Source organism: Pleurodeles waltl, chromosome 3_1 (assembly GCF_031143425.1).
Source record: "Pleurodeles waltl isolate 20211129_DDA chromosome 3_1, aPleWal1.hap1.20221129, whole genome shotgun sequence".
NCBI lineage: Eukaryota > Metazoa > Chordata > Amphibia > Caudata > Salamandridae > Pleurodeles > Pleurodeles waltl.
The window spans coordinates 14,416,738-14,438,746 of NC_090440.1; the positions used below are offsets into that span (position 1 = coordinate 14,416,738).

The 22,009-nt window shown below is 54.8% G+C and overlaps 1 protein-coding gene across 3 annotated transcripts in view; it reads right to left on the reverse strand.

Annotated features, from left to right (window-relative positions):
- F2 (coagulation factor II, thrombin) overlaps positions 1-22,009 on the reverse strand; it is a 162,204-nt gene that overhangs the window by 58,295 nt on the left and 81,900 nt on the right. For all 3 annotated transcript variants that reach the window (XM_069221692.1, XM_069221694.1, XM_069221695.1), the window contains exons 8-10: positions 21,155-21,259; positions 13,697-13,823; positions 9,696-9,863 (exon numbers count right to left, since the gene is read on the reverse strand). In XM_069221692.1, coding sequence (XP_069077793.1) covers positions 9,696-9,863; positions 13,697-13,823; positions 21,155-21,259 — 400 coding nt within the window. The remainder of the gene's footprint in view (positions 1-9,695; positions 9,864-13,696; positions 13,824-21,154; positions 21,260-22,009) is intronic.

A 22,009-nucleotide genomic window follows, 5' to 3' on the forward strand; every position in this document is an offset into this window, starting at 1 on the left:
AGTGGAGTGGTACAGAGTAGAGTGCATTGGTGTAGAGTGCAGAGTAGAGTGGCGCAGAGGGGAGTGGTGTAAACTGCAGTGGTGCACAATAGAGTAGTGTGGGGTAGATGTATTGGCAGAGAGTGGTGTAGAGAGGCATAGAGTGGAGTGGTGCAGAGTAGCGTGCAGTGATGCAGTGCTGAGTGGAGAGGTGCAGAGTAGAATGCTATAGTGTGGCTTGGTGGAGAACAGAGTTGAGTGACGCAGTGTGTAGTGGCGTGGTGAGGAGATGTGCCGAGTGGAGTGCGTTAGTGTGGATTGGTGGAGAGTTGAGTGGAGTGATACAATGTGGAGTGGCGTAGTGCTGAGATGTGCAGAGTGGACTGCAGTAGTGTGGATTGGTGGTGAGTGGCGTAGTGCGGAGATGTGCAGAGTGGAGTGCAGTAGTGTGGATTGGTGGTGAGTGGAGTGATACAGTGTGGAGTGGCGTAGTTCGGAGATGTGCAGAGTGGCGCTCTGCAGAGTAGAGTGGAGTAGTGTGGATTGGTGGTGAGTGGAGTGATACAGTGTGGAGTGGCGTAGTGCGGAGATGTGCAGAGTGGAGTGCAGTAGTGTGGCTTGCTGGAGAGCAGAGTTGAGTGACGCAGTGTGTAGTGGCGTGGTGCGGAGATGTGCAGAGTAGAGTGCTATAGTGTGGATTGGTGGTGAGCAGAGTTGAGTGACGCAGTGTGGAGTGGCGTAGTGCGGAGATGTGCAGAGTGGAGTGCGGTAGTGTGGATTGGTGGTGAGTAGAGTGGAGTGACAGTGCGGAGTGGCGAAATGCGGAGATGTGCAGAGTGGAGCTTTGCAGACTGGAGTGCAGTAGTATGGATTGGTGGTGAGTGGAGTGACAGTGTGGAGTAGCGTAGTGCGGAGATGTGCAGAGTGGAGTGCGTTAGTGTGGATTGGTGGACAGTTGAGTGAAGTGACAGTGTGGAGTGGCGTAGTGCGGAGATGTACAGAGTGGAGCTTTGCAGACTGGAGTGTAGTAGTGTCGATTGGTGGTGAGTGGAGTGACAGTGTGTAGTGGTGTAGTGCGGAGATGTGCAGAGTGGAGCTTTGCAGACTGGAGTGCAGTAGTGTGGATTGGTGGTGAATGGAGTGACAGTGTGGAGTGGCGTAGTGCGGAGATGTGCAGTGTGGAGTGCGTTAGTGTGGATTGGTGGACAGTTGAGTGGAGTGACAGTGTGGAGTGGCGTAGTGCGGAGATGTACAGAGTGGAGCTTTGCAGACTGGAGTGCAGTAGTGTGGATTGGTGGTGAATGGAGTGACAGTGTGGAGTGGCGTAGTGCGGAGATGTGCAGTGTGGAGTGCGTTAGTGTGGATTGGTGGACAGTTGAGTGGAGTGACAGTGTGGAGTGGCGTAGTGCGGAGATGTACAGAGTGGAGCTTTGCAGACTGGAGTGCAGTAGTGTGGATTGGTGGTGAGTGGAGTGACAGTGTGTAGTGGTGTAGTGCGGAGATGTGCAGTGTGGAGCTTTGCAGACTAGAGTGCAGTAGTGTGGATTGGTGGTGAGTGGAGTGACAGTGTGGAGTGGCGTAGTGCGGAGATGTGCAGAGTGGCGCTTTGCAGAGTAGAGTGGAGTAGTGTGGATTGGTGGTGAGTGGAGTAATACAGTGTGGAGTGGCGTAGTGCGGAGATGTGCAGAGTGGAGTGCAGTAGTGTGGCTTGCTGGAGAGCAGAGTTGAATGACGCAGTGTGTAGTGGCGTGGTGCGGAGATGTGCAGAGTAGAGTGCTATAGTGTGGATTGGTGGTAAGCAGAGTTGAGTGACGCAGTGTGGAGTGGCGTAGTGCGGAGATGTGCAGAGTGGAGTGCGGTAGTGTGGATTGGTGGTGAGTAGAGTGGAGTGACAGTGTGGAGTGGCGAAATGCGGAGATGTGCAGAGTGGAGCTTTGCAGACTGGAGTGCAGTAGTGTGGATTGGTGGTGAGTGGAGTGACAGTGTGGAGTGGCGTAGTGCGGAGATGGACAGAGTGGAGTGCGTTAGTGTGGATTGGTGGACAGTTGAGTGAAGTGACAGTGTGGAGTGGCGTAGTGCGGAGATGTACAGAGTGGAGCTTTGCAGACTGGAGTGCAGTAGTGTGGATTGGTGGTGAGTGGAGTGACAGTGTGTAGTGGTGTAGTGCGGAGATGTGCAGAGTGGAGCTTTGCAGACTAGAGTGCAGTAGTGTGGATTGGTGGTGAGTGGAGTGACAATTTGGAGTGGCGTAGTGCGGAGATGTGCAGTGTGGAGTGCATTAGTGTGGATTGGTGGACAGTTGAGTGGAGTGACAGTGTGGAGTGGCGTAGTGTGGAGATGTACAGAGTGGAGCTTTGCAGACTGGAGTGCAGTAGTGTGGATTGGTGGTGAGTGGAGTGACAGTGTGTAGTGGTGTAGTGCGGAGATGTGCAGAGTGGAGCTTTGCAGACTAGAGTGCAGTAGTGTGGATTGGTGGTGAGTAGAGTGGAGTGGCGTAGTGTGGAGATGTGCAGAGTGAAATGCAGTAGTGTGGATTGGTGGTGAGTGGAGTGGCGTAGTGTGGAGATGTGCAGAGTGGAGTGCAGTAGTGTGGATTGGTGGTGAGTGGAGTGATACAGTGTGGAGTGGCATAGTGCGGAGATGTGAAGAGTGGAGTGCGTTAGTGTGGATTGGTGGACAGTTGAGTGGAGTGACAGTGTGGAGTGGCGTAGTGCGGAGATGTGCAGAGTGGAGCTTTGCAGAGTAGAGTGCAGTAGTGTGGATTGGTGGTGAGTAGAGTGGAGTGGCGTAGTGTGGAGATGTGCAGAGTGAAATGCAGTAGTGTAGATTGGTGGTGAGTGGAGTGGCGTAGTGCGGAGATGTGCAGAGTGGAGTGCAGTAGTGTGGATTGGTGGTGAGTGGAGTGATACAGTGTGGAGTGGCGTAGTGCGGAGATGTGCAGAGTGGAGTGCGTTAGTGTGGATTGGTGGACAGTTGAGTGGAGTGATAGTGTGGAGTGGCGTAGTGCGGAGATGTGCAGAGTGGAGTGCAGTAGTGTGGATTGGTGGTGAGTGGAGTGGTACAGTGTGGAGTGGCGTAGTGCGGAGATGAGCAGACTGGAGTGCAGTAGTGTGGCTTGGTGGTGAGTGTAGTGGTACAGTGTGGAGTGGTGTAGTGCGGAGATGGGCAGAGTGGAGTGCAGTAGTGTAGATTGGTGGTGAGTGGAGTGGTACAGTGTGGAGTGGCGTAGTGCGGAGATGTGGAGAGTGGAGTGCAGTAGTGTGGATTGGTAGTGAGTGGAGTGGTACAGTGTGGAGTGGCGTAGTGCGGAGATGTGCAGAGTGGAGTGCAGTAGTGTGGATTGGTGGTGAGTGGAGTGGTACAGTGTGGAGTGGCGTAGTATGGAGATGTGCAGAGTGGAGTGCAGTAGTGTGGATTGGTGGTGAGTGGAGTGGTACAGTGTGGAGTGGCTTAGTGCGGTGGTACAGTGTGGAGTGGCGTAGTGCGGAGATGTACAGAGTGGAGTGCAGTAGTGTGGATTGGTGGTGAGTGGAGTGGTACAGTGTGGAGTGGCGTAGTGCGGTGGTACAGTGTGGAGTGGTGTAGTGCGGAGATGTGCAGAGTGGAGTGCAGTAGTGTAGATTGGTGGTGAGTGGAGTGGTACAGTGTGGAGTGGCGTAGTGCGGAGATGTGCAGAGTGGAGTGCAGTAGTGTGGATTGGTAGTGAGTGGAGTGGTACAGTGTGGAGTGGCGTAGTGCGGAGATGTGCAGAGTGGAGTGCAGTAGTGTGGATTGGTGGTGAGTGTAGTGGTACAGTGTGGAGTGGTGTAGTGCGGAGATGGGCAGAGTGGAGTGCAGTAGTGTGGATTGGTGGTGAGTAGAGTGGAGTGACACATAGTGGAGTGGCGTAGTGCGGAGATGTGCAGAGTGGCGCTTTGCAGTGTAGAGTGGAGTAGGCTATACTGGAGAATGCACGGTGTGGTCGCGCACTGCCATTACAGACAACACATCTTCATTTGAAATGGTCATTACATTTGCACAGACGTCCTATTTTACTGATGAAAGTACAGAGCACACAAATGATGTGTGGAAATGTCATCACCTAGTATATTGATTTGTTTTGATCACATCCAAATATTTCTTTCCACCGCACTTTAGAATTCCCAAACAATGTGCTTCATGTGTGCGGCCCTAATTCTGAAATATCTGTACTGTTCATTACAGGCTTTTAAATGTTGTTATGCGGGGAGGGAATGTGTGTTTTCTCTAAATGTACATATAGTGATTGTTGCTTATTGCAGTGGGGCCTATTATTGTGCGTTGAGTTGTTCATTGAGATCCACGCCTATGTTTACAGTGTGTTATTATACCTTGTGTGCTCATTGAGCCCTGGGTGGAGATGTATTTTAATTGAGCTGCGTTGGTCACGTGTGTGTGAATACAAGTTTTCTATACATACAACCTGTGTGAAGTCTCTTTTTGGGGTTGTTCAGCGGGGTGTTGTGGGAACGTGCTGTGCTGTGGCTTCACACATTGCCTCTGGGATAAGCCTGACTGCTCTGTGCCAAGCTACCCAAGGGTGAGCCCAGGTTATCTAGCAGGTGTATATGACCACCCCGGACTGCAGTAGCGCGCTCCGCCTGGCTGGGCCAACGCCTTAGCCAACCGGACCGAGCTCCCTCCAACATTTGGCAGTCAAGCGGTGGGATAGGACTTGCAGCTATGCGTGACTTCACGCGGTGAAAGGTGTTCTACTTACTAGATGAAAAGACTGGTCTTGGTACTAGTGAGGTTGGTTCCCCGTAGATCTCTAGTTCGACTCCTGCTGTTGGCACCGTCACTGGACACCTACCTAATGGGGGCCCCTTGGAGTTGGCTGAGATGGACCAGTATACAGTTAATCCACTTAGGGGTAACGCCTGCAAGGGCGGTCTTTGAGGGAGGGAAGGAGGGAGGGAGGGGCCATGAAAGGGGAATCTCAAGGGGCCCCGAGAGCATGGGCAGAAGCTCACTCGGGAAGGTCAGTGAACGGGGAGAGATCCTGAGAGTGGGGCGAGAGAAGAACTGGAGCTAAGGTTCCCAGGGGGTCCAGCTGTTGTGGGGGGAGAACCCAGTCTCTGCGAGAGGAGGGTATCCTCCCCGGCCGGTGGTAGTTCGTTCTCTGGGGACCTGTCCACTGAAAACCGCGAGGACAGGACACCGGTTGGCCATTGCCAACTGGAATAGGAGCAGGTCCTGACCCGACTGTCAGGTGACCAGGTCTGGGCTGAAAGGAGACTGGCCATGGAAGAGAAAAGCGTAGCCCATGAGCTGACTTTCCAGGAATTGGATTCGCGGGCCCTGCAAAAAGGCTCCTCCAAACAAGATGTTGGCAGCTTAGCTGCTGGGTCTGTCAAGCTATGGGGAGGACACATCCCAAAAAAAGCAATACGTAAATTCCCGGTTGTCAGGGTACATCAGGCAATGGCTGGCCAGGTACGAGGTGATGTTAACAGAGCTCAGGGTACCAGAGGAAGTCTAGAGGGGGTAACGTTGGTCTGGACGTCCCTAAGTTGGGGAGGGGCCCTTCACCTTGCATGCAGCGAGGGCCCTGCAGGCTACCAGGCTAGGAAAGCCATACTGATTTGTACGTTTGGGGAAGGACCCAAACCGTCCATCCCGTGCGGGAAGGGCCTCATATTGTATGCAGGACAGACCAGGTCGGGGGCCAACCCTCAAGAATAAGTTGGGTGGGGAAGATGCATCTGAGTAGGCAATTCCCCATGGAGTTGGATGGGGAATGGGTCTCATGTTCCCACTCATATGGAGCAGAGGGATGGAGACGCCCAAAGCCCAGGAAGTCTCATGTCCCCCCCCCACCGCTTGGGGGTGACACCAGAGATGAGCCAGTCTCCAGGGGGTCTCAAACTCTCTCTCAAGGTGAGGAATGCACCACAGGAAGGCCGAAGCCTAGGAAGCCTTAAGCTCCCTCTAATGTAAGGGGGAGCTCCAGAGGTGGGCCAATGCCAAAAACACCCATTATCCAACTAGGCGGACCAGGGCAGCCCCACTGGGGGAGCCCTGGGGGGGAGTACGGCCATAGCCGGCTGTATATACATTGAGGAGAGGCCCCTGGGAGCAGGGGGAAAGGGGAAGTCGACCGGAGCCGAGGGACCAAATGGTCACGGAGGGGGTGGAACTCCTTCCAAATGGTGGGGCCTGGTCAAAAGAGCTTACCTCGGGCCCCAGACCCACCCCAGGGCTGAGGTCCGGGGGGAAGCCAACTGCAGGAGGCCATCCCTGACTTTGGGGAACCGGAAGTGAAAGACTGGTGCCCCGCAGAGGTGACCAGGGGCCCCTCCTTTCGGTGGTCACCGAGGATTGCACCCCTTGGGTGGTTGAGTGGTGGGTTATGGGCACTGCTGTCAGCAAGCACCATCCCAGTCAACTAAAAACAGGCCCTGTGGGTAGGAAATGACCCATAGCCCCTCCCCCCCGGGAACAGCTAGGGTCCTACTTTGGGGGGAGGGAGGGGAGACCCAGGGAGCAGCACAAGGAGACCTTATGTAGGTCCGCATGCATAGAAGCCAGAGGGGTACCACCGCAGCAGTGTGCCATCATCCAATATTGATCGGCCTCCCTCAGCTGTCAGATCACTGTGACCACCCTGGCTTTAGGCTGGGAGGGGGTTGTGTTGGACATGGCTCTTCTTAGGGAAAAATCCTGAAACTTTTGCCCTCCCCCCTGCCCATGCTGTCTCCCTGTGCTGTGCCTTAGGATTCTGGACATTTTCCCACTGTCTGACAAGGGGAATGTGAGTCCCCCCCCTACCTGTAGTAGGAAGAGGCGGGGGAAGGACATGGCGGCACTGCACCCAGGTTGACCCCGGAAGAGAGGTATACTAGATACCTGGTGGGGGGGGGGTTGGGGGTGACCCTGCTTGCCAGGAAAAATAGGGGCACCTATGCTGCCCCTGTTGGCAACACCTGTAGCCACGTCCATGGCCTAATGGAGTAGGCCAGTCGGCACCTGTGCTCAGAATGAGTACCCCTCGACCGGGAGCCACCCCTGAGTGGGCCCTACCTCATTCCCAGAGACCCGGTAGAGACGTGCCCGGGGAGAGAAGGCCTCCTAAGAGAGTGGCCCCCTACTAGAGGGAAGCTGGCCGGGACCCCAAGGGGGAAAGCAAGATCCCGGATAAGTGGCAGTGGGCCACAAGGCCCTGGCCCCCTGTGTGGGCAGGAGGGAAGGGACAAGGCGGGTGCTCCCCGAATGTGGAGACTGCACTGATGCGCGTATGAGGCCCTGGGCCCTGCTGGCTCTGGGTGGACCTTGGTAAGAACCTCAAAGACCCCCAAGTCATTGTATCCCTGAGTAGGGTCCTCTGTTGTGTGGGGACACGGCACTGAGCGCTTTCTACATTGAATCGAACCGGTCTGGGACCAATGGAGGTTCCTGGCTGGGAGGGTGTCTCTAGTCCGGAGCCACGAACCTGTGACTTGTTTTGTATAATCTGAAGTGTCTGGGGTGGGTCGAGACAACACACCTTAACAGAGTCTCTTCATTCCGGATGTGCTGAACTTGGTTACTTTTTTACAACATTGGATCATCTGCAGGGCTGGGCACCTCCGAGTCTGTCGGATGGTTACAGGGACTGGGCTGGGCACAGGGACCCCCCTGAGTTTTGTAGACCTCTGAGTGAACCTCCTATTTTGAGCCTTGATCTCCTCCGTGTTTGTCAGTGTGAGGACTGTGAAATACATTTTAGCTGGTACTGCCAGCCTCGGGGATCAGCCTGATTTACATGTTACACTGATTGTGGGGGACGCGAGTGTGGGCCTAATGCTGACAGTGGGTGGGCACCTCATGCAGGTGTGGGGAGGGAATGTCTCTTTTCTCCAAATGTATATACAGCGATTGATGCTTATGGCGGTGGGGCCCATAATCATGTGTTGCTTGTTCATTGTGAGTGACACCACGTTCACAGTGTCTCTCGTTATGCGTTGTACGCTCATCGACCCATGGGGGGAGATCACATTGTACCTGAGCTGCATTGATCATGTGTGTGGTGAATGCACGTTTTCTATACATACAACTCGTGTGAAGTCTCTTCTTGGGGTCGTTCAGCGGGGTGTTGTGGGCACCTGCTGTGCTTCACACATTGCCTCTGGTATGAGCCTGACTGCTCTCGGCACAGGTTATCTTGTGGGTGGACCTGACCACCCTGGACAGGAGTGGCGCGCTCCCCCCTGCTGGGCCAACGCCTTCGCCAACTGGACCGAGCTGCCTGCAACAGCAGACGGTTGTGCTGCCTAGTAGGCTTGGACCTAAAAAAGCGCCATGATGTGGCCGCAGCCGGTCGCGCTATAGTGCTTTTGTGGTGCTGGCAGGAGGAGAGGCATGTGGAAGGGTGGCAAGAACAGAGGGTGTGGGTAACATTGATAGCGCCTGCTGCTTCAACGCCGCCTTCTTGTGAGGTGAGAGGCGGGGGCAACACGGAGGAAGAGGAGGAAGTCAGGGGGCAACACGGGGTAAGAGAGCGAGTCGTGGGGCTATAAACAGGGGGGGGGGGGGGAGATGAGAGAGACAGTGGCCAGTGCACAGACAACGGGGGTGGAGGGGCAAGCTGACGGACAGTGGAGGGTGGGAAGGGCTGGGGCAGGCAACAATAACAGGAGGAGGGTGGGCAGGTAGGGGGCAAGTAACGGAAGAAAGAGATTGGTTGGGGCGTAGGACGGAGGGCAGGTAGGGCACAGACCACAAACGAGGGAGGGACAGAGGGAGAAACATGGAGAGGGAGAAGTACATGAGGGAGCAAGCGGAAAAAGATACACTGGTAACTCCTTAAACACAAAGGAAAAAAGGTTGAGCCTAAAAAAATCAGCAGTGAAACACAAGCAATAGGTCCATGCTCCAGGGGAGGGACAAGCACACAGGGGAAGATAGCCCCTGTCAATCCACCAATAAGTAGCAAGCAAATGAGAGTGACAATGTAGCCAACCAGTGGCAAGCAATGGGTGGCCTCTAAGCCCAGTTAAAAAACAAAAGGTACCAAGGAGACTAGGCATGCGTTGTGTAGGCGAGACCTAAAAACCATGGCCCATTGTTATGGGGTTTGGCATAGGGCAACGATGCCAATCTTTTTTGTGCGTTGTGCTACGCCAATGTGAAAGGCAGGAATGCACCGCATTCATGGCGCACAATTGGCTACCTACAGCCAATGCAGGCACCCTTGCATCACGGTGCCTGCGTTGCATGCAGGATTGTTTTTATGCAGCAAGGGACACCTTCCTGCACAAAAACAATACCAAAAGGTGTTTTCCTCTTTATGCAGCAGACAGGGAAAGAGGAAAAAACGAGGAGACATGAAAATATTTCTCCTGCTTGCGCCTGCTTTGGGGGCGACCTAAGGTTTTGGCGCTTCCCGGGTTTACGTCCGGGGCAGCATCAAAACCCCTGGGTGCTGCGTGGGAAACCCCGCCACGACGCCCACGGAGCACCTCCAGCGCGCAGAGTAATGCAACGCAGCGACTTGCACTGCCTTACACCTATGTATGAGGCCTTGAAAAGCCACATAAAGTGGCTTTTTGTGGCCTCACAGGCGTGGAACACAGTGGTGCACCAGCGCGCAAGCCTCTGCTAAACTTGCCCCTCTGTTCCCTTTGTGGGCAGAGCATGGCAGGGCATTACAAATGCCATCTCTGCCCGCCGAGTGCAGCGTCCACCCTCCACTGCCCCATCCCCCCGGCGCCTCTTACTTGGCCCGGAAGTGTTTGCCGATGCGCACCAGGATGTCTTCCGTGGTGTAGTTCTTGTCCCAGGGGGGGTAAAAGATGCAGTGCGCTGCGGTGAGGACCCAGCGGTCACTGATGAGGCTGGCGCCACAGATAAGCTCCTGCGGCTGCTTCTTGAAGAGCATCACCTGCCTGCAGAGGATCAAACGGTGCGAGTTACAGCAGGGACCGTGGCTGGGGAGGGGGCTGTGAAGCAGGGCAGAGGAGAGAGAGGACAGAGGGGAAGGGAGGTGTGAACCAGGGTAGAGACAGAGGACAGGGGCTGGAGAGAGGAGATGTGAACCAGGGCAGAGGAGAGGGAGGACAGAGGAGAAGGGAGGTGTGAACCAGGGCAGAGGAGAGGGAAGACAGAGGAGAAGGGAGGTGTGAACCAGGGCAGGGGAGAGAGAGGACAGAGGAGAAGGGAGGTGTGAATCAGGACAGGAGTGAGAGGACAGAGGAGAAGGGAGGTGTGAACCAGGGTAGAGGGGAGAGAGGACAGAGGAGAAAGGAGGTGTGAACCAGGGTAGAGACAGGGGGCTGGAGAGAGGAGCTGTGAACCAGGGCAGAGACAGGGGGCTGCAGAGAGGAGCTGTGAACCAGGGCAAGGGGAGAGGACAGGGACTGGAGAGAGGAGCTGTGAACCAGGGCAGGGGAGAGGAAGGACAGAGAGAAGGGGGCTGTGAACCAGGGCAGAGGAGAGAGAGGACAGAGGAGAAGGGAGGTGTGAACCAGGGCAGAGACCGAGGACAGAGGAGAAGGGATGTGTGAACCAGGGCAGAGACCGAGCACAGGGGAGAAGGGATGTGTGAACCAGGGCAAGGACAGAGGACAGAGAAGAAGGGAGTTGTGAACCAGGGCAGAGACAGAGGAGAAGGGATGTGTGAACCAGGGCAGAGACCGAGCACAGGGGAGAAGGGAGGTGTGAACCAGGGCAGAGACCGAGGACAGAGGAGAAGGGATGTGTGAACCAGGGCAGAGACCGAGCACAGGGGAGAAGGGATGTGTGAACCAGGGCAAGGACAGAGGACAGAGAAGAAGGGAGTTGTGAACCAGGGCAGAGGAGAAGGGATGTGTGAACCAGGGCAGAGACCGAGCACAGGGGAGAAGGGAGGTGTGAACCAGGGCAAGGACAGAGGACAGAGGAGAAGGGAGTTGTGAACCAGGGCAGAGACAGAGGAGAAGGGGGCTGTGAACCAGGGCAGAGACCGAGGACAGAGGAGAAGGGCGGTGTGTACCAGGACAGAGACCGAGAACAGAGGAGAAGGGAGGAGTGAACCAGGGCAGAGACAGAGGAGAAGGGGGCTGTGAACCAGGGCAGAGACCGAGGACAGTGGAGAAGGGAGGTGTGAACCGGGGCAGAGACCGAGGACAGAGGAGAAGGGAGGTGTGAACCAGGGCAGAGGACAGGGGCTGGAGAGAGGAGCTGTGAACCAGGGCAGGGGAGAGAGAGGACAGAGGAGAAGGGAGGTGTGAACCAGGGTAGAGACAGAGGACAGGGGCTGGAGAGGGGAGCTGTGAACCAGGGTGGAGGACAGGGGCTGGAGAGAGGGCTGTGTACCAGGGCAGAGGACAGGGGCAGGAGATGGGGCTGTGAACCAGGGCAGAGGACAGGGGCTGGAGAGGGGGCTGTGAACCAGGGCAGAGGAGAGAGAGGACGGAGGAGAAGGGAGGTGTGAACCAGGGCAGGGGCAGAGGAGACAGAGGAAAAGGGAGGTGTGAACCAGGGAGGAGACCGAGGACAGAAGGATGGGAGGTGTGAACCAGGGCAGAGACCGAGGACAGAGGAGAAGGGATGTGTGAACCAGGGCGGAGGACAGTGGAGAAGGGGGCTGTGAACCGGGGCAGAGACAGAGGAGAAGGGGGCTGTCAACCAGGGCAGAGACCGAGGACAGAGGAGAAGGGCGGTGTGTACCAGGACAAAGACCGAGGACAGCGGAGAAGGGAGGTGTGAACCAGGGCAGAGGACAGGGGCTAGAGAGAGGAGCTGTGAACCAGGGCAGGGGAGAGAGAGAACAGAGGAGAAGGGAGGTGTGAACCAGGGCAGAGGGCAGAGGACAGGCGCTGGACAGGGGGCTGTGAACCAGGGTAGAGACAGAGGACAGGGGGCTAGAGAGAGGAGCTGTGAACCAGGACAGGGGGCTAGAGAGAGGAGCTGTGAACCAGGACAGGGGCTGGAGAGAGGAGATGTGAACCAGGGCAGAGGACAGGGGCTGGAGAGAGGAGATGTGAACCAGGGCAGAGGACAGGGGCTGGAGAGAGGAGATGTGAACCAGGGCAGGGGAGAGAGAGGACAGAGGAGAAGGGAGGAGTGAACCAGGGCAGAGACAGAGGAGAAGGGGGCTGTGAACCAGGGCAGAGACCGAGGACAGAGGAGAATGGAGCTGTGAACCAGGGCAGAGACTGAGGATAGGGGAGAAGGGAGGTGTGAACCAGGGGAAAGACAGAGGACAGAGGAGAAGGGCGGTGTGTACCAGGACAGAGACCGAGGAGAAGGGAGGAGTGAACCAGGGCAGAGACAGAGGAGAAGGGGGCTGTGAACCAGGGCAGAGAACGAGGACAGAGGATAAGGGAGGTGTGAACCAGGGCAGAGACAGAGGAGAAGGGGGCTGTGAACCAGGGCAGAGACCGAGGACAGAGGAGAAGGGAGGTGTGAACCAGGGCAGAGACCGAGGACAAGGGAGAAGCGAGTTGTGAACCAGGGCAGAGACCGAGGACAGAGGAGAGGGAGGTGTGAACCAGAGCAGAGACCGAGGACAGGGGAGAAGGGAGGTGTGAACCAGGGCAGAGACCGAGGACAGAGGAGAAGGGGGCTGTGAACCAGGGCAGGGTCATAGGACAGAAGGATGGGAGGGAGGTGTGAACCGGGGCAGGGGCAGAGGACAGAGGACAGAAGAATGGGAGGGAGTTGTGAACCAGGGCAGGGACAGAGGACAGGGGAGAAGGGGGCTGTGAACCAGGGCAGGGACAGAGAACAGAAGGATGGGAGGTGTGAACCAGGGCAGAGACCGGGGACAGGGGAGAGGGGAGGTGTGAACCAGGGCAGAGACCGAGGACAGGGGGAGAAAGGGACTGTGAACCAGGGCAGAGACCGAGGACAGGGGAGAAAGGGACTGTGAACCAGGGCAGAGACCGAGGACAGGGGAGAAGGGGACTGTGAACCAGGGCAGAGACTAGGGACAGAGGACAGAAGGATGGGAGGTGCGAACCAGGGCAGGGACAGAGGACAGAAGGATGGGAGGTGTGAACCAGGGCAGAGACCGAGGACAGAGGAGAAGGGAGGTGTGAACCAGGGCAGAGACCGAGGACTCGCGAGAAGGGGACTGTGAACCAGGGCAGACACCAAGGACAGAGGAGAAGGGAGGTGTGAACCAGGGTATGACAGAGGAGAAGGGGGCTGTGAACCAGGGCAGCGACAGAGGAGAAGGGGGCTGTGAACCAGCGCAGTGACAGAGGAGAAGGGGGCTGTGAACCAGGGCAGAGAACGAGGACAGGGGAGAAGGGAGGTGTGAACCACGGCAGAGACCGAGGACAGAGGAGAAGGGAGGTGTGAACCAGGGCAGGGAGAGAGGACAGAGGAGAAGGGAGGTGTGAACCAGGGCAGAGACCGTGGACAGAGGACAAGGGTGGTGTGTACCAGGACAGAGACCGAGGACAGAGGAGAAGGGAGGTGTGAACCAGGGCAGAGACAGAAGAGAAGGGGGCTGTAAACCAGGGCAGAGACCGTGGACAGAGGAGAAGGGCGGTGTGTACCAGGGCAGAGACAGGGGAGAAGGGGGCTGTGAACCAGGGCAGTGACAGAGGACAGAGGAGAAGGGGGCTGTGAACCAGGGCAGATACCCAGGACAGAGAAGGGGGCTGTGAACCAGTGGAGTCAGGGGAGCTTGGCCCTGGGATCTGTCCTGGAGGGGGCAGTGCTTGTCACAATGAGTGAGACCCGGGCACAAGGGGGCGCCACGTGCCCCTGTCATGACATGAGGACGTACCAGGGGGCGCTGCCCGGCTCCGCATCTTCTCCTTTCACGATCCGGCCTCCGATGTAGGAGTCCAGCAGCTCCTGCTCACTCTTGTCCGCCTTCTGCGTCTTCTCGAAGAGGGGGCGAAGCCCACAGTCTGCAAACAAGCACAAGCCATGTCAATACTGCCCTGGCACCTGCTGGGGAAACAGAACCCTGGGCAGAGCGTGGCCTGGCACTGCTCCGCGGGCTGAGCATAGCTTGGCACTGCTTCTAGGCTGAGCATAGCCTGGCACTGCTCCGCGGGCTGAGCATGGCCTGGCACTGCTTCCCAGGCGGAGCGTGGCCTGGCACGGCTTCCTATCCTGAGCATAGCCCGGCACTGCTCCGCGGGCAGAGCGTGGCCTGGCACTGCTTCCTACCCTGAGCAGATCCTGGCACTGCTTCCTATCATGAGCAGATCCTGCCACTGCTTCCTAGCCTGAGCACACCCTGGCACTGCTTCCTAGGCTGAGCAGATCCTCTCACTGCATCCGAGGCCGAGCATGGCCTGGCACTGCTTCCTATCCTGAGCAGATCCTGGCACTGCTTCCTAGACCAGATCCTGGCACTGCTTCCTATCCTGACCATATCATGGCACTGCTTCCTGGCACTGCTTCCTAGGCTGAGCGTATCCTGCCACTGCTTCCTGGCACTAATTCCTAGGCTGAGCGTATCCTGGCACTGCTTCCTATCCTGAGCAGATCCTCTCACTGCATCCGAGGCCGAGCATGGCCTGGCACTGCTCCGCGGGCTGAGCATGGCCTGGCACTGCTCCGCGGGCTGAGCATGGCCTGGCACTGCTCCGCGGGCTGAGCATGGCCTGGCACTGCTTGCCAGGCGGAGCGTGGCCTGGCACGGCTTCCTATCCTGAGCAGATTCTGCCACTGCTTCTAGGCTGAGCATAGCCCGGCACTGCTCCGCGGGCAGAGCGTGGCCTGGCACTGCTTCCTACCCTGAGCATAGCCCGGCACTGCTCCGCGGGCAGAGCGTGGCCTGGCACTGCTTCCTACCCTGAGCATAGCCTGGCACTGCTTCGCGGGCAGAGCGTGGCCTGGCACTGCTTCCTATCCTGAGCAGATCCTGGCACTGCTTCCTATCATGAGCAGATCCTGCCACTGCTTCCTAGCCTGAGCACACCCTGGCACTGCTTCCTAGGCTGAGCAGATCCTCTCACTGCATCCGAGGCCGAGCATGGCCTGGCACTGCTTCCTATCCTGAGCAGATCCTGGCACTGCTTCCTAGACCAGATCCTGGCACTGCTTCCTATCCTGACCATATCCTGGCACTGCTTCCTGGCACTGCTTCCTAGGCTGAGCGTATCCTGCCACTGCTTCCTGGCACTGCTTCCTAGGCTGAGCGTATCCTGGCACTGCTTCCTATCCTGAGCAGATCCTGGCACTGCTTCCTATCCTGAGCAGATCCTGGCACTGATTCCTATCATGAGCAGATCCTGGCACTGCTTCCTAGGATGTGCGCACCCTGGCACTGCTTCCTATCATGAGCAGATCCTGGCACTGCTTCCTATCATGAGCAGATCCTGGCACTGCTTCCTAGGCTGAGCACACCCTGGCACTGCTTCCTAGGCTGAGCACACCCTGGCACTGCTTCCTAGCCTGAGCAGATCCTCTCACTGCATCCGAGGCCGAGCATGGCCTGGCACTGCTTCCTATCCTGAGCAGATCCTGGCACTGCTTCCTATCCTGAGCAGATCCTGGCACTGCTTCCTAGGCTGAGCGTATCCTGGCACTGCTTCCCAGGCGGAGCGTATCCTGGCACTGCTTCCCAGGCTGAGCGTATCCTGGCATTGCTTCCTAGGCTGAACAGATCCTGGCACTGCTTCCTAGGCTGAGCGTATCCTGGCACTGCTTCCTAGGCTGAGCGTATCCTGGCACTGCTTCCTGGACAGAGCATAGCCTGGCACTGCTTCCAGGACAGAGCATAGCCTGGCATTGCTTCCTAGGCTGAGCAGATCCTGGCACTGCATTCAAGGCTGAGCATTACCTGGCATGGCTTCCTAGGCTGAGCATATCCTGGCACTGCTCTTCAGGACAAAGTGGATCCTGGCAATACTTTCCCAGACAGACACTGCTTTCTAATGTCAGCAATGCTCTCTAATGTGAGAAGCTGTCCTCCTGACACATCATATCCTGGCACTGCTTGCCACGCCAAGCATATCATGGCACTGCTCTTCAGGACAAAGTGGATTCTGGCACCACTTGCCCTGAGAAAGTATATCCAGTCACTGCGTCTGTCTGGCAGAGCATATCCTGGTATCGCTTGCCCTGGTAGTGAGTATATTGGCATCACTTCCCCTGACAGTCTGTATCTTAGTAGCAGAACATATCCTGGCACTGCTTAACATGGCACCAGTTCCTTGGTAGCGCATAAGCTGGGACCATCTTTGCATGGTAGATTGTACTGCTGTGCTCCATAAGTTGGCACTACATCCACTGACAGCGTTTCCTGGCACCGCTTCCTGCACCAGAGCTTATCCTGGCACATTTCTCCTGACAGTGTTTTCTTGCGCCACTATCTGCAGAGCCTATCTAGCTTGTCCTGGCAAACTATATCCTGGCACTTCTTCCCATGGCAGCGCTTATCCTGAAAGAAGTCACTCCGAGCTTATGCTGGCACAGCTTTCCCTGGCAGAACTTATCCTGATATGCCTTGGCACTGTGTATCCTGACACAGCTGTTCCTGGCAGATCTTACCCTGATTTGCTCTGGCACTGTGTATCCTGAAACAGCTTTCCCTGGCAGATCGTATCCTGATTTGCTCTGGCACTGTGTATCCTGGCACAGCTTTCCCTGGCAGATCGTATCCTGATTTGCCCGGGCACTGTGTATCCTGGCAAAGATGTCCCTGGCAGATCGTATCCTGATTTGTTCTGGCACTGTGTATCCTGGCAAAGATGTCCCTGGCAGATCGTATCCTGATTTGCCCTGGCACTGTGTATCCTGACACAGCTTTCCCTGAAGATCTTATCTTGACTTGCCCTGGCACTGTGTATCCTGGCATAGGTGTCCCTGGCAGACGTATCCTGATTTGCCCTGGCACTGTAGATCCTGGCACAGCTTCTCTTGGCAGCATTTTCTCTGGCCTAGCAAATCCTGCACCTGCTCCCCCTAGCAAAGCACACCCCAGAGCACTCTCAGGTGGCAGAGAGTACCCTGGCACAGACTGCTTAGGCAGAGCTTACGCCACCAACCCCCGCCTGGCACAGATCCCCGGCTCAGCTTGCCCAATCACAGCTTATCCTGGTTACCCCTGGTACAGTCTCACCGGGTACAGCTTTCTCTGGTGAGCCTATCTTGGCCTCTCCTGGCACATCATCCTTCAAGGACATGCTCCAAGGGCAGCTCCTTCCCTAGGGCCTCGCGGCGCCACGCCCCCAGAGGCGCTGCCCAGCACACAAAAACAGATGCCACCGAACATGGCCCAGCTCTGGAAGACATCATCTGTGTGTAACTTGAATGACGCCCCCTTGGCACAGCGCCTCCCTAGGAGATTCCTACACACTTGCAAAGTTTATAAAGATTAGCCCTGCTACCTCGTTTATAACTGCGGTATGTGCCAGCGCCTGGATACCCTCGCGGGTGATTAGTAGCGCTATACAAATCCTGTTTGATTGATTGACTGGTATGAAATCTTTAAACTGAGGGATCCCTTCAGTGACACCCTTTTAGGTCTTCTCATGGCCGCTTGGGGGAAACCCTCTAAGACCCTGAAGCTCACAGGCAGATAACCAGACACCACAGGCCTGCTCCAGGTAACCCCCACATTTCATCCCTCCCATCACCTACAAATGTGGTTGTCCAAATGCCCTCGTGAAGCAGAATCCGAGTGCCTTCCTCAGGTCGCCACAGGAGAAGAAACCTGGATCTGCGGACCACAAAGCCTCTGTTTCTGGCAGGATGGCCCACTGCACAGCCAGGGCCACTTGCCGTTTGGGGCTTGTGGGAACTGGCGAACCGTACAGTGATCAGCTTGCCCCACCACATGAAAATGCTGTTTTCAGATCCGGTCAGTGGCTGTTTAGCCTGGACCCTGTGGACATCATTGATTGATCTATGGGCAAGGCTGTCATGATGCAGTGGGCACCCTAAGAGGCAGGGAGACCTCCAAGCAACGCTGATGAACATGCACAGTGAAGGACCAGCATACATCAACAAACGAATGACCTTCCACCAACGACAAACACCTGTGATCTGCCTCCCTCTTCTTCCCAGACACCCCTGGGATCGGCTGATACCACAGCAGAGGACGCTCCTTCTCTCACCTGGTGGCCAAAGCTTGGAATGACCTCCCCCCTGCACCCCAAGAATGCCGCATAGCTCTGGGAATCCAGGAAAGGACTCAAGACATGGCTGTTGGAATGAACAGAGCACCGCAAAGCAGCTAGCAAGTCCAGCGCCTTGAAACCCTCACGGGTGATTTGCCACTCTTTATAAATCCTGATTGATTGATTGATTAATTAACATGCTCTTTAATGGGAACTGGCTGGTTCAAGAAAAAAAACAGCTGCCCCCTGGAGTCTTTCAAAAACACCAGAGCTATGGCTCGTGCCCTGGAGCTGGCCTCCCTCGCTTGGCGATTCCACCTGGAAAATTAGATAGGCAGTACCACCACACCAGACAACCTTCTCGGACTTTCCAACAGCTGTACTAGTCCGTTCGGGGGCAGTGGTGGATCTAGCGTACAAACCATCGACAGCAGATGCAATCTCAAAAATCATCTTCTCTCTCAAAGCACCTCTGACTCGTTCCCTTAGGTCATCATCTTCCTGTGTGGGACAGCGCCTCCTGTTTTTCCACCATTTGGGGGGCAATCACAGTGGATTGCTGGATCATCCAGATAATTTGCAAGGGCTGTGTCCTACACTCCCAACCGCTCCACCCACTCCTTGGCACATCCCTCAATTTTGGAGGTGGAGGCCTTTGCCCTACTGACCAAAGGGGCCATAGCAATGGTGCTCTGGAAGAATGGAACATGGGGTTCTCCTCCTTTTACTTCTTGGTCCCCAAGGGAGATGTAAGCATGAGGCCCTTCCTGGATCCTTCAGCAGGAACAGCACAAGATGCTGTCTCTGTGCCAAGCCTTGTTGACCTTCAATGCGGGTGATTGGTTGTCATCCATGGATCTCTGAGATGCCTATTTCCATCTCCAAGTTCTTCCCACCCACTTTACTGGATGTTCAGAGTGGGATTCCAGTGCTATCACCTGGTGATTCTATTGTTTGGACTGACGCTGCTCTACATGTCTTTATGAAGGTGTTAGCGGTTGTGGCAGCTTCACTGGTCAGGAGACCATGTATTTCTACTTAGATGACTGTCTAGTAAAAGAGGACTCCCTGGTGCTGGTCAAGGAATATCTCAAGCAGGCTTGGATCACCACCCGAAATTCTCACCCCTCTGCAATGCAGAGGCCAAATTTCATCGTGGGTGCACTGGACACGGCCTGCATGAAGGTCTTTCCTCTTCTTCAGAGGATCATGACTGTCTGGGCGATTATTCTGATGATTCTGGATCAAACTTTTCTCTCAATTCTGCAGGTCTTGGGTATTGTTGGCCTCATGGCCTTGTGTATCCCATCAGTGTCATGTGCCAGATAGTGACGCAGGACTTTCAGTGGTGCCTGAAGTCACTGTGGCTTCAGCGTAAGTGGATGTGCATGGCTGAGCTGACGATCTTTAACTCCGTGTGCCAAGATCCGCACTGGTAGATAGACTTATCCCTTTGCCCCTCCGGAGGATCAAGCTACAGTGGTCACGGATGCCTCCCTGGGTGCCCATCGGGAGAAGATGATGGTGTAGGGCCTTGGATCGTGTTGGAGCAGCTCCTGCACATATATGTGCTTGGGCTGCGGGCAGTCGGTTTTGCCTTGAATGCATGTCTCCCTTCCATCTCAGGGAGAAATATTCAGATTCTGTCATAGAAGGACACCCCTGTACCTTCATCGAGCAGGATCTCTCAGTGTGGATCTTCTCTGCCGCCTCTCATTAGAAGACCATGGGTGGGAGCTGTATCCCTCAGTGATGGGGGTGACCTTCTCCAGATTGGGTTTTCCATTCATGGTTCTCTTTTTGCCATGGGTCAAAACAGGAAGTGCCCTTGGCTTTGTGCTTTCCCAGTGTTTCCCATAACGTGGGTAGCGACCCACTGGTGGGTCGCAAGATCATTTTTGGTGGGTAGTGAAAAGTTTGTGAAATGTGAAAACTGCATCACAAAAAGGGCAGCCTCGTTTGTGCCTCCTAATAACACAGTCCCAGTGCTCTACATGTGAGCATTTTGTAGTGATTATGCATGCTCTTTGTATACTGTAAGAGTTTCTGAATTCATGGCAAAGCTTGCCCCGGCTTTCCCTGGATACCCTTATCTCTTGTACCACTAGCTGCCCCAGGGACAGCGTTTCCTTGGAAGAGTGTATCCCTGCCTCCACTGATATTATCACACTGGTGGCCTGAGCCTGGCTTCCAGTGGTAAAACTACCCCTACCCCTGTACTCCTTAATACAGCGTCTCTTGCGCAATCCTCCAGCCAAGCACTGCTCACCAACACAGATGTTGTCCCTACCACAGCCCTGCTCTTTAGCAGCATTGCTCAAACAGGAGGAAGGAACACTGCCTTAGTGTCATGTAACATTCCACTGTACAGATATGTGTAAGCACATTCTTGCTTCAGCCATACTGGAACAAAGCTTATAGTCCCCTCAGCAGCACTTGAATCAATTGTCCTAACTTTTCTAACCCTTGGACGCTATGCTGCATCTGACAGCCAATAACAGATAGTGGCGGAGTTTGCCACCCTCGATGCAGCAGCTCATGTGATCCGCATCCTAGTGCTGTGGTGGCCATGATGGGACACAAAACCTTTCTGCCAATTGCAAATGGAGCTGCTGTGATCAATTATGATAATTTCATTGCTCTTGAATTGCTTTTTGTTAATTATCCTATCCTGCTTTAGCAGTTTAAAATTGCAAAATGTAATTCAAATATTCGCTTTGAATGATCTGCGAACACTGGCAGTTTAGTACAGATCACAATTTACGCATTGTTGGCTTCCAATAAAAATAATTTTCAAAATCAGAGTTTGTATATCTAATAATGTAAGCGTTGTTGCATCAGATAAAATTAATTTTGAAAATCAAATTTCGTAATGTGTTCCACAAACAATATTTTATTTAAAGCCTATTCTATTACTTGAAAAAGTGCCACTCCGAGATGGCTGCCCATTTTCAAATCGCAGAGGTTAAGGGTTGCATGCAGGGTTTCAAAACCTCCAATCGACATGTAGTGCTGGGGTTTAGGCTCATTACTAGTCTCTGGTTTCGTTTTTCTTCATGACTGCAGCATTATTGCCACTCTCTTTGGTGGGATCAAAAAATCCTGACTTGATGGTCACCCTAAATAATCCCACAGTTAACTCCACAACAAATGGGGCGACTCACCAGCTTCACCCGACCCAAAGCACTTCTCATTGAAGAAGGTCTGGTGCTCCTTGACCACCGTCCGTCCACCCAGGGTAGAGAGATCCTCTTCTTCGATGGTGTGGTCTGTATAGACATACAATCATGCTGTTACTAACAGTGTTGAAATTGTATTCATTGAACCATTTAGTGCATGAATTGTCAACAAGTGTGTCATTACCCTGTTACCTGCAGAGTCTTATCACCGTACTTTGGCTATCGTAGAATGGCCTGTCTTTCAGTATGGACTGTCCTCCAGCCTTAGCATACCAGCTAGTCAATCTGCTGATCCAAATGTAAGCCCTACCCATCCCAAGTGCCCTCTTGGGAACGGAACCCTTGTCGGGGAGTCCATCTCTGGGATTACCTGTGAATCCTTGTGCTTGTTCTAAGATCCTGGGCACTGCCAGACTGCCCAGACTACAGTCTGATGTCACATTTCTAGGCTGCCCCGTTGTTCTCACCCATGCATTTTAGTAACTACCCCAATCAGTTCCCCAGTGCACGGCTACCAAGTGTTGCAATGTCCTATTTGGCACCTTTAGTTAGTCTTAATCTTTTAAACTACAGAATCGCCTTTGCTAGGATTTTTGAGAGTTCCAGAGTACAGCATACTTATCAACATACCAGGCCATGCACAGGGAGCTCAGATGAAACCAGTGACCATCAGGTCTTAGCTCAAGAATGTCCCAACAGCTCAGATACTTTAAAGGTGCAGTATTGTTGCCCCTGAGGCTGATGCTCCTGGTTGTAGTGCATCATTGAGGCACCAGTATGTATGCCAAGTTCTTTGTTTGTGGGGGGCTCAGAGATACATTAGTTGTAACTTTGCTGAGG